Source organism: Cynara cardunculus (assembly GCF_001531365.2).
Source record: "Cynara cardunculus var. scolymus isolate 2C chromosome LG 8, CcrdV1, whole genome shotgun sequence".
Lineage (NCBI taxonomy): Eukaryota > Viridiplantae > Streptophyta > Magnoliopsida > Asterales > Asteraceae > Cynara > Cynara cardunculus.
The window spans coordinates 19,015,058-19,032,122 of NC_037535.1; the positions used below are offsets into that span (position 1 = coordinate 19,015,058).

The following is a 17,065-nucleotide window of genomic DNA, read 5'->3' on the forward strand; positions in this document are numbered from 1 at the left end:
AAGCAAACAATATGGAATTGCTTTAAATGCTTATTAGGGTCCTCGTTCTCTAACCCGTGATATGTGGGTAAGAGATGGACCAAGCCAGTCTTAAGAACAAAGTTTTGATTACCTGTCGGATACCTGATACAAATTGGAGTTTGAGCAACGTCTTGGGTTGCCAATTGACGTAAAGTCTGCTCATCGGCCATGTTGACCTTCGGATTTTCCTCCTCTTCTTCCTCAGATTCCGTCTTAAGTTCCTCTACTTCGCTTTCAGACTCGGATGGTAATTCAATATCCTTCCAGATGTTGATTACCGGTGAACTTGAAGATTCGCCTTGCGCCTTCCGAAGCCTAGCTAGCTTCCTGAATCGCTTGGCTGTCCGTTCAATTTCTGTGTCTATGGGAATAGGCGTACCTGTACGTGAAGATCTAGGCATAAACCGTTAGAAACACCGAGTCCCCGGCAATGGCGCCAAAAATTTGACGGATGCCGAGTCCACCAAATAATAAATTCCAACTACAAGCTAAATTACAACCAAAATTGTAATAGCGGTAAGTCGGGTCGAATCCACAGGGACTCGGTTTAACTTACTATGTCTAGAAAAATCAAATACAAAGCGACGACTTAAAAATAATTAAAAAAAAGGGGGGGGGGGGTTTGGATATGATTAATTAGACTAAATATGCGATTAAAAGTTATTATAAACAATTAGAACGAAATCCAACATTAGATCACTCTCGATGATGATGTAAATACTTATCAGCGATCTCGCAAACGTAAAAAGATAGGACAAGCTCAAGTCGGGTATGGTTATCAACAAGCTCTGACAACCTTCGTTTTCGCCTAACTAGACATTAGCTAAAATCAGTTCTTTAGCTAAATCTTAACTACAAGTGGAACAATGAACAAGCTCTCAACATCCCAAACGTAATTAGCTTTAACGAATTAGAAAACACCGACTCAAATAATTAAGCTCATATGCTCGGCTTAATATCACTTTGATTATGAGATTTCAAGAACTCAAATTGAAATCTTTATTGAATTCAAGGAGTTCCATTGTTACCATATCAAAGCCACAAGACAATTACGTATCTAATGTTTTGAATAACACGCATTCATAGGACTGTTAACTAATCGGCCAAGTTAATTAACGTTCAAATGAAATTAACGATTAACCTAGAAATTACACAAATAAGCTKGTCCMAAACRATTACAACGACATCTCAAAGTAGRAAAACRTCAAAATCTAAAGTTAACTAATGTTGGAATAGATAAATTAGCAGCACATATCTAAAYTGGGTTACCGATTCTAAAGAATTTTAGGATTTACCGTAAGAATTTGACGATAAAAAACCCTCTTCTCCAATCGATCCTCCCCTGCTGTCCGCTTCAGTYTCGCATCCGTATTCCCCAATCGAACAGCCGACCAYCAGCTGCTGTCTCACTCTCGGTCTCTCTCGAACCAGCCTCTGCCCTTCACCCTCGCGACTATCTCTTCGACCCAACAGCCTCCCGATTTCTCCTGTTTTTCTCCCCTCTATCGCCAATTGACAGCCCCTTTCTGCTGTCTCTATTTCTCTCGTGACAGCCCCCAATCGAACAGCCTCTTGGAACGGCTCTTTGCTTCCTCTTTTATCCACCGACTTTGCTCCCTCGATCCCTCTCTGCCCACGTCTTCCATCTCGCTGCCGATTTCTCTCGATCTCTTGCACCTCGTTCTTTCCCTCTCGCTACTGATCTGGGCTGGGCAGCAGCCTTGCTGGGTTTTTTACTTAGTTTTTTTATGCTGCTGGGCTACTGGTGCTGTGGGCTGCTGGTGCTGTGGAAACAGCCCATGTTTTGGCTTCTTCTCTTTGATTGAATGTGCTGGTATAAAAAGAGAAATCTTACACTTAGTTGGGTCCTATTAGTCTAGAAATGTACTAATTTAGAGTGATTTGATAGTAAAGATATATAAAATAAAATCATTTATCAAATAGGAAGAACCATCTAATTGCAGACAACTGATGGTGTGCATTACCTTGTTTATTGTCTTCCGCTGTTATGATGAAAATTTGTTTGTGGTGATTACCAATTAAGAAACCTTAGCAAATACACCAATAGGTAATATCAGGTGAAGTTCCCATGTATTTTAGATGGTGTTATGGCCTTAATGGTGATACTTAAAAACTTCCTGTTGGTGTAAAATAATTGAGAAGAAGGTTCATGGATCGACCTCCTTTACTTTATCCAAGCACCTTCCTTGCCTTTCGTAGAATGCAAGTTGGCATCTTATTCTATATTCTACATACCAGTAGCTTCATAGTCTATGCCAAGGGTATTATGTAAGCACTCTAAATGTATTTAGGTGTTCCTTGTCAAGGATCGACCAACTATTCATCAAGTTTTGCCATCTCCTCTCAGGTTTTGAGCAACTATTCCTTCAGGTTGACTGTACCCTTGGTAACACTTGTGTTGTGCCAACTCCAGTGGTCCTACAATGGTTGATACAAGATGCTCCCCTAGCAAGTGTAAAGCCAATTCTGATTAGATATCCTGCTAAAAGTTCCTATGTGGGACTTTTTTATGCATTCCTTCAAAATTCACTGCAAATTCTATGATTTTTTCTCCTTGATACCCAAATGATTGAATGCTTTCTTTAACCATTGTACTTTTTCGTTTCATTGCAAACTGATCATCGTTGTTGTGAAAATGCCAAAATAACACTAATTTACATCAGAGCGAGCTATTCTCATCATTGTGTTTGTAGTTTCTTTGCAAACTAACCATTAAGAAAATTGTCAAAAATTGTTCAGCATGGCATGGTTAATCATCTTCTGTTACTCACACTTACTTTAGGTAGCCACTTTGCACTCTGCCTTGGACTCCTACTCGTAAGTAAAACACTTTAGAGGATGAATATTGGTAGTAGATGTAGATTCTCGGGAGTCCTTTTTCATTAAAGTTCCGGATCTAACCAGAATGCCAGTTGTGATGTGTCGACCACATTCGTGAGAGATACTAGGCTCACATCTGCTTCCTTAGAAACTGGTAAAACCTAACTCAACTTTTGCTCAAGGCATATATACATATATTTGTAATTTAAAGAATATCCATGAACCATAGTTGCTTAATTAAGGGAGGGCATCTGACAGCATAAGGCTACAGCTAGGGTTTAATGGTATCTGTATCTCAACTATCAGTTCCATGTAGGATATCATGATGATCCTTTGTAATTACAATGGAGCATGTGTGAGATTTCATTAATGGTTTTTTTATAGGTGCCGTAATGCAGGCTAAAGCTCAATTAGTTGGAATCCGTGAGAGAGTAAGCAGTGATGCTGGGAATAATATCATCAATGCATCATCAACTCAATCTAAGGTTTCTTCAAACGCAATTGGAGGATCTGTTAAACGTGTGGCAACTGCAACTAATCCAAACGCAGAAGATGCTGCAGACCTTTTGAGGTACTCCTCCCAATCTCTCTTCTAGTCAAACGAACGCATTCTTATGTTGGAAACTATGGGTCTGGTTTTCGTGGTTTAGTATGTCCATTAATGAACAGTACTTAACAGTATTCAGATCAGGTGGCCAGAATTGTTTATTATGATGGAAAATCATCTTTAGGGTGCGTTTGGTACGCATAACAGAACGAGACAGGACATAAAAACTTGGTGTCCCACGTTTTGCAACATTAGACTGGGACAAAACAGGACTGATTGGAACAAAAATGCATTTTTTGTTTATTCTGCCAAAGTATGTGGATCAAAAATAGGGAGATGAGACAAGAGTGGTGTATTACTAAACTACCCATGTCAAATTAAAACCCTAAAACCTTCTACAATTATTTAACCTGTCAACCTCATTCTCGCATGTCCAGTCCTGTCCCGTATGCATACCAAACACAACCTTTTGTAAACTTAAAAGAACTTACTTTATCCACTGTGTTTGCCTGTCAGCAACTTAAGATAGTCGTATTTCATAATATACAAATTCGATGTCTCTAAATTACCCTTCCCATATCAAAGATTGACTAAAGAGTAAATTTGTCGACTTGCTCCTCGATCAATGGCGCTTTGTTCTGTTTTCATAAGGTTATATAGTATGTTCCTTAAATACCCCTGACGGGATTGTTTTTCTACAGGATGTGTCTGCAATGCGGAATACCTAAAACATTCTCTAACGCACGAGGGATGGTATGCCCTGTGTGTGGCGACCGTCCTGTTGCAGAGACAGATGAATTCTCAAAGAAGAAAGGGTCTATGATTAAAGACAAGGAAAAGAACAAACGTATGAAGGGTCAGTCATCGCATGCTACGTGGAAAAGCGAAACGGAGATGCAGCTTCGACAACAGTTTGATTAACGGAAAATCGTCTTTGTGGTGTATAATCTTCTTCTACTCTATAAAGGAGGGAGGGGTATTTATGGGTTTAGAAGTTGTTCAACCTTTTTATTTTTCTATCAGGAGTTTGCTGGATATATTATTCAATCAGCAAAGCAGTGACATCATTTTTCTTTCATTCAAGGTAGCAAGCATGTTTATGCTCATGAGTCATGGGTTTAATACTAAGTTAATTTAAACATCAAAATTAGAGTTTTTAAAAGGCATTTGGATTGCAATGGTAAAAAAGCTACTTAATTGAATAGTAAAATAGAGGTGAGTTATTATGCAACCCTTTACATTTGTACAATTAATACAACTTAATCTCAACCGTCTATTTAATTTGATGAATATGTGATTTCATAAAAGTTTTTATTGTTTCTTAATGTAAAATATTAATCGTAATTAATAAACTTTAGTCATCTTTTATAAATATTCAAATTATAATAAATGAACTTTCATCATTTTCATAAATAATTCAATTAATTGGGTTGTATTAGTTGTACAAATGGACATGGTTGCATTTAAAATATACCCTCTAATCTGTTATGATTTCTTCCAAAATTAAAAGATAGTGTAGTCTCCTTCCATCGTAAGATCCTTGCCGTTTATACCAATCGCTCGAAGTTTTACTTCGTTGTTCATCACCAGAGCATTTGTTTGCATCAGTAGTAATGTATAACGAACGACATGTGAACAACGTTTTACATTCCAATTATGTTGGAGAAGGGAGTAATCCAGCAAGATTGGTCTACGTTTCGGTCTTTCCGTTTTCTTAAGTGGTAACTTTGTTAGTAAGCGCTTACCAGATAGACATTTGACAAACGACCCCTAAGCTAACAGGTGCATGTCAAATACTTTTCATGTGCTAGTTGAAATAGATTCAATTTTCTACAAGTATCCATTCACATATGAATTATAACATAAAATGCACATATGCCATATGTGATATATTCATATATGAAATTCCCCAACACATGAAAAATAAAGCATCAAATGCACATAAATTCATTATAGACTAATACCCTTCACATATGCAATGTAACACCAAATGCATGTAAATTACACTTCATTTAAATACACATTCACATATGCAACGTAACACCATATGCACATAAACTCGACCAACCCAACACTTCAATTAAATATACATTATTTTGAAATTGAATTGAGAAAGTAAAAGTTAGTATAGAAGACTGTGATGGAAAGAGCGTCTGAAATCTTCCTAGTTGAGTTTAAAACCGTTGCATTAAAAGCTTGTACATTATGCTTTACGAGTTGTGATTAAGAGATTTTTTAAATCCAGGCTTTAAAGAGCAGTACTATGTGCTTAATTAAGGGTTGTAATTAAGATTATGTTCTAAATGCTTATTAATGTCGTATAGATATATGTGTGTGTGTAATTAATAATCAAAAGTTCAGTTACCATATATGTTGTATCTATAATCTTTATATTCACTCTTCAAATTTACAATTTCACGGTACATAAAGTTAGACAGCAAAACAAGTTTTAGTGACGGTAATATGTGAGTATCGTATTATGGTGCGATAAATTCGTAATAATTTTGTAGATATGATATGAAATTTCATGAGTTAATTTGACAAACAAAACCTTAATTCGAAATACTTCAATTATGTACAATTTATGTTGTTTCATTTTATGTTTTGCAGTTCAAGTTATAAATTCAGAAGAATATTAGATGAAAATGATATCATCGTAAAAATCCATATGTGCTTACGAAAAATACTTGGAAAGATCTGGAGGGAACAAAGTTTCTCTTCCTTTGACAACAATATCCAGAATTTTTACCATAAAGGTGGTGCCTGATTGGTTTGAGCTTGACTCCAAAGGTCAAAAGTACCTGGATGACTCAGATTCAAATCCAAGGAGGAATAAAAATCCTCTTGTGGCCACAGAGGTTCAAATGCGGTGACTCCGGGCTATCTGCAAAGCAGGTGGTCGTTCTGTGATTAGTCGGCTTGCATAGCGTGTCAAATATCCAGGTTAATCGGAAAAAAAATCCAGAATTTCATCTACGAGTTGTTTGTTATGCTATTTGGGCATTGCTTATGTCGACTAGCCAAGCAGATGAGATTCTGTCTCTTCCTTTAATACCCATGGGTAGCCTTCCTTGACGTCAAAGAAGAATGGGAATTTTTAAGGTTTTCTTGGTGTTTTATTCCCGTGTTTGATCTCTTCCATCGYGGCCTCGCTCCTTGTCCCCTATGTTGAAGAAAGGTTGAACTGTTTCACCTAATCGATCGTGGTGAAGTCAGCAATGGATCATAGCACTCTACGGAAAGCTGTTTAGTATATCGATTTGGTCTCATCTGCCTGTTTCTACACGAATGTCCTGTACCTGACATGTTTCTTGGTAGGAGTAACATGAATCTCAAAATTAGGGATATTTACCTCTTAATAGTTACATTAAGAGACGGCTACTACAAAGAATGAGTTATTTGACAATTGTTGAATGGTTTAGTGCAGAATGATTAAGTGGTCAGAATGATTAAGAGACTCTCATGATATAGTGTAAAATAAAATATAATTGTTTGGTAATTATGTATAATGAAATTAGGGCTCTTAATGGTTATGGGAGATCCATGATACAAAATCATTCAGAGTGTTTTAGAACCATTAATAGACAAAGTTTTTTTTTTGGCCAAACAATATTCACCTCTTCACGATTCAAATGTTGCCTCTTAATGAAACTATTAACGGGTAACCAAACAACCCGAGTTCTACCTTCCTTAGTAATTCTAAAACCTCTGAATTATTTTGTATTATATACGTTGTAATTTTGTTAGCAATATATTACCAGTTGATCATTCCCCACCCGCCATTGCCGCTCGACAACCATTGTTGTTGAACCACAGACGACCGTCGGGATAGTTTTAGTTCATGACTTAGAATCTGCATCGTCATATCCATGTAAGTTGGAAGTTTCTCCCAATTTATGTCGTTCATACTAAATCTAGGGTTTTAATTTCGTATATAAACTTAGTAGATTGAGCATGTTAAAGTGAAACACATGGATGGGAATTGTGAAGAAGCACGAAGAGATTCATATCGGAAGTTGATAAAAAAAAATGTAACTATCAAACCTTTTCTAAAGATAGCAATGGCCATGAGAGCCATTTATGAAGTAACTGTTTCATCTTTGTGGAATATGGGCTTATAAGACGAAGCGTATATAAAACATTGATGTGACGTCACATGGAAAATAAGGTGAAGATTATGCATAGTTGATTGTTGAACGCGGATGCTAACCGCGTAGAACACTTTCCATATAGTCTACTGTAGTCTTTTTCAATTGTCAATTGTCAATTGTCAAATTACACTGCAGTTTCAGGGAAGCAACATATATGGGATATTAATTGATTTTAAGCCATGATCCCTACTTCATGTATATCTCTCTATAAGACTATACCTATGACCATATAGTTGGAGATGCTATCAAGACTCCCTTTCTAATTCATATCATTGACTATGTCATTTCAGACCGGCCAGCAGGCCCAATCCTCCTCGTCATCAGAGCCACTACAACCGTGTAGGCGATTTACAATTTCTGAGATTCAGATAGCAACCCAGAACTTTGATGAGTCGTTGGTGATTGGGAGTGGGGGTTTTGGGAAAGTCTACAAAGGAACAGTCGCTAATGAGGGAAGTCTTTTGGATGTTGCCGTTAAGCGGCTGGAAGCAACTTCTAATCAAGGAGCAGTGGAGTTTTTGGCTGAAATTGAGACGCTTTCTAAGTTAAGGCACTGCCACTTGGTGTCTTTGATTGGTTACTGTAATGATGGGCAAGAGATGATCCTTGTTTACCAATATATGCCTCATGGAACCCTTGCACATCATCTCCACAAACTTGGAACTCCTCTATCATGGGTGCGAAGACTCAAAATATGCATTGGAGCCGCACGTGGGCTACATTACCTTCACACAGGCACGGGTATAAATCATGGAGTTATACATCGGGATGTGAAGAGCTCAAATATACTGTTAGATGACTGTTGGGAAGCTAAGATTTCAGACTTCGGCTTATCTAAAATAGGTCCAACAAATCAGCCATGCACCTCCGTCAGCACTTTGGTGAAAGGCACATTTGGATATCTAGATCCAGATTATGTATTTACTGGTCGGTTGACGAGAAAGTCTGATGTGTATGCTTTTGGGGTGGTATTGTTTGAGGTCTTATGTGGAAAACAAGCAGTGGATAGAAGTCTTGATGAGGAGCAATGGAGTTTGGCGAGATGGGCTCAAGACTCCATCAAAGAAGGTATGCTAAAGCAGATCGTTGATACTAATCTAAAGGGGAGAATATCCCCTAAATCATTAAAGGAGTTTGCACGACTAGCAGACTGGTGTTTGCAGAGCCATGTAAAGCAACGTCCTACGATGGCTGAGGTTTTGGTGGGTCTTGAGTCTGTCCTAGCCTTACAGGAGAAAAGCAACATTATGTTGCAGCCTGCAGGCATGACAATATTTGGTAGAAAGGTACCGAAGCTTATTTTCCCATCCAATTGGGAAAACTCGGGTATTACGTTCTCTTCCAATTTACTATGTTCAATTTAGCTCTAGATTTTTGCAGTACAAAGTGTTAACAGAAGAAAAACAATAATGTTCATTTAAATTGACAAATGATAGCTTGGTATTGAAACGTAGATCTTTCTTTTACAGACATGAATTGTAGATTGTGGTTCCCATATTTGACCTCAGAGTGGCATTACGCATTTATTGAACATAGACTAATTCTATTCTTTGATATCTTACCCATTTCTAACAGCTTGTTATTTATTGAACTTGCAGTTGAAGGTAGAAGTTTAAAATCCTTGGATATATACCTTTATACAGTTGGAGGTGAAAACCGAATATTACGCCGTTTTGATTTTGATACTATCAATGTTGCAACTGAGAGCTTCTCCAAATTAATGTTTCGACAATCAGTTGGTGACATGTACAAGGTACCCATAATCACATATCTAATTACATATTTTTCAAGTTGCACATTGTTTTCAACCTGGTTTCCTTTTTCAGGGAAGGCTACAAAATGGCCAAGATATAGCAATTCTTGAACGGAGTGGTTCCTTTTCCTTTAGCAATTATGAATGTGAGATGAATGAAGCATCAGCACTCGTAAAGCTTGAACATAAGAATTTGGTTCAGTTGCTTGGATATTGCATTGCAGGAACAAAAGTGTACTTCCTCTATGACATTGCATTGTATGCAAATCTAAATGACTTGATACATGGTAAAATGAATTATTTTGAAATTTTACACCAAGGTCACATTTTGGTTCAACGTTCGCGAATTCGTGATGGAGTTTAAAAGCAAGCAATCGGTACCCTGGGTATTGACTAGTAAATATAGGAGGCTTTTTTACTTAGGAAGTCGATTATACTAGGCTGTGGTACAAATAGGTACAATGTCTGTTTTTGTCTGTTCAACTTAAATAGAATATTCTAACTATTCTATGCCCCGAGTTACTTATCTCAATATACTTGAGTTTTTGGTTTAATTTACGGCATCCTAATATCAACCTATTACTAAATCGATTGTGCCATTTATCATTGTTTTGATATTTAACAATGTTTTATATCAATATATAATTTCTTAGGCCTTGAAATAGACGATGTAATCATTTACTTGGTATCGAATTCAATTCTACTTTATTCAAATTGGTCCAACGTACGTCAAATTTCTCACCTCCCGCCCCCTTTATTTATGCTTCTTAGGCTACTTACCGACTTACAGTTCCCTACTTGTACCATTACATTATTCACTTGTACCACAGCTTAAGATAATTGACTTTCTAAGAGCATCCAATGGTCAAGCATTTTGAGTGAGCTTTTTCAAGGAAAGCAGAACCCACATTCAAAATATTTGCTTGTAACTGGACAAGCGAAAAGGTGATTTTATCTTGTCAGGGCCTTTTCATTGAGTTTATGTGGCCCATAAGCTTCCAAAAAGCTTTCAAATAAGCACCATTGTGGATGCTCTGAGTAAAACGCTCCTATCAATACCCAGGGTATACTCTTAATCGTCTTTTATATGAACTTTATAATAAAATGATAGTTTTTAATATTATATTCACGATCTGCCTTTGCAGGTCGTGCTCCCTTGGATTGGGTTGAGCAGTACAAAATATTACTAGGTGTTGCTCATGCACTTGTTTACCTTCATAAGCATGCTTCCATTCGGGTCATGCATGCAGATGTAAACCTTCACAACATTTTTCTAGATGAACGTTTGGTTCCCAAACTGTCTGGGTTTTGGTTCTCAAGATGTTCCAAAGTCAATGAGCCTGATTGCATTGCTGTTCATGCGATTTGTGGGACCTGGTAAAATATGCACTTATTCATTAAAGAACCATTGATTTAAATCTCAATGCATCTTTATTGAACTCTTTCAGATGTTCTGTTTCATTAAGGAATCCATTGGATCCAACAAAAAGGACTCTCTTATTGGAATTGTAGTTTTAACCATAACTGGTGTTTGATTTTCTAAAAATATATCGTTTTCATAAGAATGTGTTGTTAAAGCAATTTGTGTGTTGGTGTTGTTTCCGTTTGATCATGGAAGTGTTCTATGAAGCAATGAATCCCTTTAGATTTGAAGTAATTTGAGTGACTTTGTTTAAATTTTGTTTAGATTTTGTGTGAATCTGTTTTTTAAGTTTTCATTACATGCATGTCTGTGTTTTTCTGTTTTAATTCATACTGTTGGTTGTTGCCAATATCTGCATATTTGACAGCAGATTCATGGCACCCGAGTATGCTCTACATGGCTGTTTGTCAACCAAGGCTGATGTCTTCAATTTTGGTTTCTTGGTTTTACAAGTGGTATTTTGGAGTACATCACTCTGGAGGTTGGTTGAAGTCCCCCACCAACTTGGAGAAAGGGTTAGTATTATCATGGATTAATATTTTCTTTGTTGTGAATGGTGGGGTATAACCATAGACATTTTGGATTGTTGTAGGACTGGATTGATTCGTTGGCAGCAATGTCTCCACGTGTAGGTGTTGCTAACTTGAGTTCAATATCAAGATTCATCCGCGTTGCGTTGTTGTGTATTCAAGAAGATGCAAGTGACAGACCAAGTATGGATGCAGTTATTGGCATGTTACTTAACAACTCTTCTCATTCTATCCCTCTTCCCGGAAGACCACCGTCGCTATGGTGGACAAGAGGTTTTTCATATAATACAGAGTATGATGCTGGGGCAGTTGAGGAGTTTGAATTTGAGCCTGATGACTACGATGTTGAGGCAGTTGAGGAGTTCAAATCAGAGCTAATCCCTCGCTAGTAGCGTCTTGCAGGTAATCTATATCTTCTATACATATATAAAAGGAAGAAGATGTTGAAGAGATGATGTGGCACAACCAGATTCTACAAAATACAAACAAACTACCGATATTCATGTTGTTTGCTATTTCCAAAACAAACAAACGCACACATACACGATATTTTTATATATTGATTGTTAATTTTTGTTATCAAGTCATTTCCCCAACTGCATACCAATGGTTTTCTCCTCTAGGTAGTAGGTACTTAAAGAAGTTATGTCTAAACTTATCCTTGACACTACATATATCTTCAATGTTCGATTAGATTCCAAAGGTACTTTCCTTTAGTTTGGTTGGACTAAGGTTGTTTGACATTTTGGATTCCTTTTTGTTGTGCAAACTGAACTTCCTCTGAATGTACCTTATATACATACAACACGTTAACATCGTTGTTCACTATTCTGTTCACTAATTCATTAAGGCATCATTCATGCTCTTGAGTTATACTATGCGTATACGTATATGGATGTAGTTGCGCTAACACACCAACTGTGACCTGAATTTACTCTGTAGGTATTCTCTCCGTATTCAACGGCACTCTGACAAATAGGCAGGAAGAGATAAAAAGATCATATTGTGTCAAAGTTCAGCAATGCTTTGATATTATATTATATTATATTATAAAGCATTTGATTCAAAGTCTTATTAACATCACCTGAATAGCGTGTTTCTTAGTTGTAATTTGTGTAGGATGCTTTCTAGCAATGCCCATCCAAATCTATAGACATTATAGTTTGCCAAATCTTTACCGATTCGTCCTTGTATCAAATTCTAGCAATTTTACTATGTCCTCCGCTTGTTTCACTCCATTTACGTATACGCATGGACCAACAGCGGCTTATTGGCCGTCTGGCGGACATGCTTTTCAGTCATCTGTTGTATCTTTTGATTGAAAAAAGTTGTAAGATGCTATTGATTGGATTAAAAAGTTTATACATTTTGGAGATGTATAAAAAGAGTCTTAGGGTCCAAAACAGGTTATTGACTCAACTAAAACAACTCTTTGAGGGTTTGTTTACCAAATGTTTATTGGGGAGTCGCATTTACCAACAGTATTCGTCACCCTCACTTACCTTATAGGATAACATTTTCGACCATCAAGATGGATTGTTAGTAAGAGCTTATTATCTGGTAAGCTCTCGATCCTTACCTTGCCTCTTACTTGTAAGATTCTCGATCCTTGCTATGCAAGATTAGTACAATGCTTTGCTTAAAAATCGCACATGGGATCTTGTTCCATCTCCATCTCAAAACCTTATTGGATGTAAATGGGTTTTTTGTACCAAATATAAACCCTATGGCTCTATCGACCATTATAAAGTTCGTCTAGTTGCTAAAGAATTCCACCAAATACCCGGTCTTGACTACACCAAAACCTTCAGTCTAGTGGTTAAGTCGGCCACAATCCGAATGATTCTCTCTCTAGCTATCAGAAACGGTTGGTCTCTTCGTCAAGTTGACATTAACAATGCCTATGCATAGGTGTGACATAACCATTCCAACCTGATAATGATCAACACCTCTTACTTTCACTACAAAACAAAGAGATTTCACTGACGGATTTTTCCACCGGTAATTTTCGGTGGATTTGTGATGGGACAGGATTGACAAATCACCTTCCGTCGGTAATCACAATTACAGCCACATTTTCCTCCGACGGTGATGGTTTTTTCCGACGGATTTTTTGATTGGTGAAGCCTTTTTGTTTTGTAGCGTTTTGGTCTAGGACGCCTAATTGCTCCAATTGTATATACCATGGATTGATAGATTCTGAAATTATCAAGTACAATTCTATCTTCTAATTACATATGCTAATTAAGGCACTTTCTATTGCTAAATTATGCAAACCAACCCAAGACAAAACTTGACCATGTATGTAGCCTTCATATTTCTCTCGAGTCTTTTGTTTCACCTCTTATGCAGCCTCGTCCACAACTGAGATGCATATCTAATACTTGAACCATTCATTGTCTTAGGGGCCGTTGACCAAACACTTACCGGGTAAGTGCTTACCTGGTCAGTTATCTTACTGGGTGAGCATAGCAAGGATCGCGAATCTTACCTGGTAAAAGGGAAAGCAAGGATCGAAAGTCTTATTGGGTAAGTGTTTATTGGGTGATAAGCGCTTACCATCAATCCATCTTGTCAAGGCTTTTACATTTAGTTTATGTGGCCAATAAGCTTCCGAAAAGCTTTCAAATAAGCACCATTTAACCTTCTTTTATATGAACTTTGTAATACAACGATAGTCATACATTCTAATGTATACCTTGACAACATACTTTTAGATGAAAGTTTGGCTCCCAAACTATCTGGGTTTCAGCATTCAAGATGTTCCAAAATCAATGAGCCTGATTCCATTGTTGTTGACGAGACATCGGACGGGTAAAATACGCAGTTATTCATTGAAGAACCATCAATGCATCTTAATTTATTGAACTCTTTCAGATGTTTTCTTTCAGAGTTCGATATCAAGATTCATCCACATTGGGATTTTGTGTACTGAAGAAGATGCAAATGACAGACCAAGTATGGATGCCGTTGTTCGCATGCTCCTTAACAGCTCCTTCCATACTCTCCCTCTTCCAAAAACACCATTCCTATCATGGAAGAGAGGAGATTTTCCGTATGATAAGGAGTCTGATGACTAAGATACTGGGGCCATTGAGGAGTTCGAATTAGAGCACTTCAAATCATAGCTAAGCCCTCGCTACTAGCATCTTACAGGTAATTTATATCCAAGGCTAAACACGGATTGGATTGGATTGGATTGATCGGGTTGAAGGCATTTGAACAACCCAACCCAATCCAATTTGTTATATCAATTTATAAAGTATAAACGAACTAGCAAACTATAACCAGTCAATCAAGGGGAGTCCTTGGGTCTTGTCTTTCCCATCTGATATTCAAGATTTAAAGAAATTCCAACCAAATTTCTAAGGGTTTTGAGTTTCAGGTGTACGGATGATCGGGTTGGGTTAACTGATTTGAAGATGTTTAAAATATGGTTTGAAAACAATCTCAATCCGATTTGTTGGGTTTGATTCAAAAATTAAGGCCCAAGCTTCAAACAAAAGAGTGGATCAAGAAATCTTGAGAATAAGAATATGACACGTGTCGTTGTTTCATAAGTTGGTTTTTCATCACCTTCACCACCAACAACAAGAAATGTGAACACAAGGGATCGTAGTTTCACACATGACTATAAGATTTGTTGTATATATATCCTTTTGACTATAAAAAGTTACAATTTTGGTCCTTGTGGTTACTTCCAAAGTCACCGATAACCCTACTCTAGGAATCGATATTTGTCGGACGACCCTTCTCTCCATCTCCGTTACTCCCACCACCACCCACCATGCCATGGTTGTTGCCACCCCGCTCCCTCTCTGTCTACAGGTTGCGGTGAAAGCTACCATTTTGGGTAAGAACGAATTAGCAAATGCATTTTTGTGAATAGAAGGAAGTTAAAATCTTGAGGAGGAAGCTCTAGGCCGGTGATGAAGGTGTAGCGTTCTTTTAATGTTTCATGGTCTTATACATTATGCAATCAATGTCATTTAAATCAAACTTAATTCAGATAACTGAGACTAATAAAAATATGGGGAATTCGAATGACTCCCCCTTGTTCGTTGATAATCCTGCTTTTCCTAATTTGTCTTAAAATAGTCAAAATTTCGCAAGTACCCATTTAACAGCTTGCAAAATGTACCTTTATGTAAAATATATGATTCTGGTGTACCCATTCCGCAAGCCACCATGCATGTTTGGCAAATCAATTCCATCATAAACGTATTTAATTCAGAAAGACTATATTTTGATATAATTGAAAAAAAAGGGTAAAAAGAATAGGAAATATCACATTTTAGCTATTTCGGTAATTTCTCTGAAATATCCAGTATTAATATTTGTTTTATGGTTCAAAAACAGAAAATAATAATTGATTAGAGAATATGAGAGAATTATTTTTGTAAGGTTGATTGAGGTCCAAACGATGAGAGTGGCATCCCATCTTCTCATAATTCGATTTTTGCCCTCTACCATTGTGGTCAGCTCAGTTATATAGGGTTCATGCTTTATTGTCTGCAGGTTACCAGATCGAGCGACATGCCTAACCCATTCCCTAAAAAATTTGGTGAAAACGGGTAACTATGGTTGTCGGAGTGCCAGAGGGCAAGGTGATGTCACATAGTGCGGGGGAAAGAGAGGGCGAGGAGGGTTGACGAGCCAACAACGGTTGTGCGATTGGAGATGCTTCCAAAGACTTATAAAAACTTATATGATTGATTATATTATAATTTATAGGGAAAAGTACAATAAAAACCAATGAACTTTCTTATTTGGAATGATTAAGTCCTTGAACTTTTTTTTGGAACAAATAAGTCCTTGAACATTCCAAAATATATTAAATAAGTCCTTAAACATTCCAAAAAATGTTAAATAAGTCCTTGGACTATTTTTGGAACAAATAAGTCCTTGAACAATCCAAAACATGTTAAATAACTTCTTGAACTTTTATAAAACATGTTGGATACATTCTAATGACTTGTACAACTAGTTAAAATGGTAATTATTTTTTTGTAAATGTAAGTACTTTTTTGTTATATTTGTTTAATTTTATAGATCTAAATACTTTTTTGTTCAAAAAATATTTAGGGGCTTAATCGTTCAAAATATGAATGTTCATTGGGTTTTTTTCCCCATTATTTTCACTATTTTACCACTTTATTTTTTTCAAAAASTTATTTAACATGTTTTGRAATGTTCAAGGACTTATTTGTTCCAAAATTGTCCAAGGACTTATTTAACATATTTTGGAATGTTCAAGGACTTATTTAACATGTTTTGGAAAGTTCAAGGACTTATTTGTTCCAAAATTGTCCAAGGACTTATTTAACATATTTTGGAATGTTCAAGGACTTATTTAACATGTTTTGGAAAGTTCAAGGACTTATTTGTTCCAAAAAAAAGTTCAAGGACTTATTTGTTCCAAAAAAAAGTTCAAGGACTTAATCATTCCAAACAAGAAAGTTCATTGGTTTTTATTGTACTTTTCCCTAATTTATAACACTAAATGATTTAGTTATGATCTTCTTTGTGATGAAAATGGCCAAAGTTAATCAAGGGTGGTGTCTGATTGGTTTGAGTTTGGTTCCAAAAGTTAAAAGTACTAGGAGGTCCTAGGTTCAAATCTAAGGAGGAATAAAAATCCCTTTGTGGCCATGAAGATTCAAATGCGGTGACTCCGGGCTATCTGCAAAGCAGGTGGTCGCCCTGGGATTAATCGGCTCACATAGCGGGTTGGATATCCAGATTAATCAAAAAAAAATGGCCAAAGTTTTTGTTAAGTTGGCATCATTTAAAAACTTT

General features: G+C 36.8%; 2 protein-coding genes across 3 annotated transcripts; both read left to right on the forward strand.

Moving 5' to 3' along the window:
* Positions 1 to 3,247: 3,247 nt before the first annotated feature.
* Positions 3,248 to 4,492, forward strand: LOC112516460. Its single transcript, XM_025123507.1, has 2 exons — positions 3,248 to 3,433; positions 4,111 to 4,492. The coding sequence occupies exons 1-2, from the start codon at positions 3,255 to 3,257 to the stop codon at positions 4,328 to 4,330; spliced, it is 399 nt and encodes a 132-aa protein (XP_024979275.1). The 5' UTR covers positions 3,248 to 3,254; the 3' UTR covers positions 4,331 to 4,492.
* A 3,336-nt stretch (positions 4,493 to 7,828) lies between these two features.
* Positions 7,829 to 12,504, forward strand: LOC112517394 (probable receptor-like protein kinase At5g20050). Of its 2 annotated transcripts, none has more exons than XM_025124807.1 (7): positions 7,829 to 8,886; positions 9,159 to 9,313; positions 9,387 to 9,600; positions 10,459 to 10,690; positions 11,104 to 11,251; positions 11,329 to 11,668; positions 12,209 to 12,504. In XM_025124807.1, exons 1-6 carry the CDS (start codon positions 7,839 to 7,841, stop codon positions 11,653 to 11,655), a joined length of 2,124 nt encoding a protein of 707 aa, XP_024980575.1. In that variant the 5' UTR covers positions 7,829 to 7,838; the 3' UTR covers positions 11,656 to 11,668; positions 12,209 to 12,504. The 2 variants fall into 2 exon arrangements, with proteins under 2 accessions (XP_024980575.1, XP_024980576.1); XM_025124808.1 differs by having other exon boundaries at positions 7,829 to 8,628.
* The last annotated feature ends 4,561 nt before the right edge of the window (positions 12,505 to 17,065 follow it).

Excerpts from the sequence above, each read along its gene's own strand:
- LOC112517394 (XM_025124807.1), top strand. The coding sequence starts at position 7,839 with ATGTCATTTCAGACCGGCCAGCAGGCCCAATCCTCCTCGTCATCAGAG. Across the intron at positions 9,601-10,458 it reads TCTAAATGACTTGATACATG|GTCGTGCTCCCTTGGATTGG; the intron begins GTAAAATGAATT and ends CTGCCTTTGCAG. Across the intron at positions 10,691-11,103 it reads CATGCGATTTGTGGGACCTG|CAGATTCATGGCACCCGAGT; the intron begins GTAAAATATGCA and ends CATATTTGACAG.
- LOC112516460 (XM_025123507.1), top strand. The coding sequence starts at position 3,255 with ATGCAGGCTAAAGCTCAATTAGTTGGAATCCGTGAGAGAGTAAGCAGT. Across the intron at positions 3,434-4,110 it reads GATGCTGCAGACCTTTTGAG|GATGTGTCTGCAATGCGGAA; the intron begins GTACTCCTCCCA and ends GTTTTTCTACAG.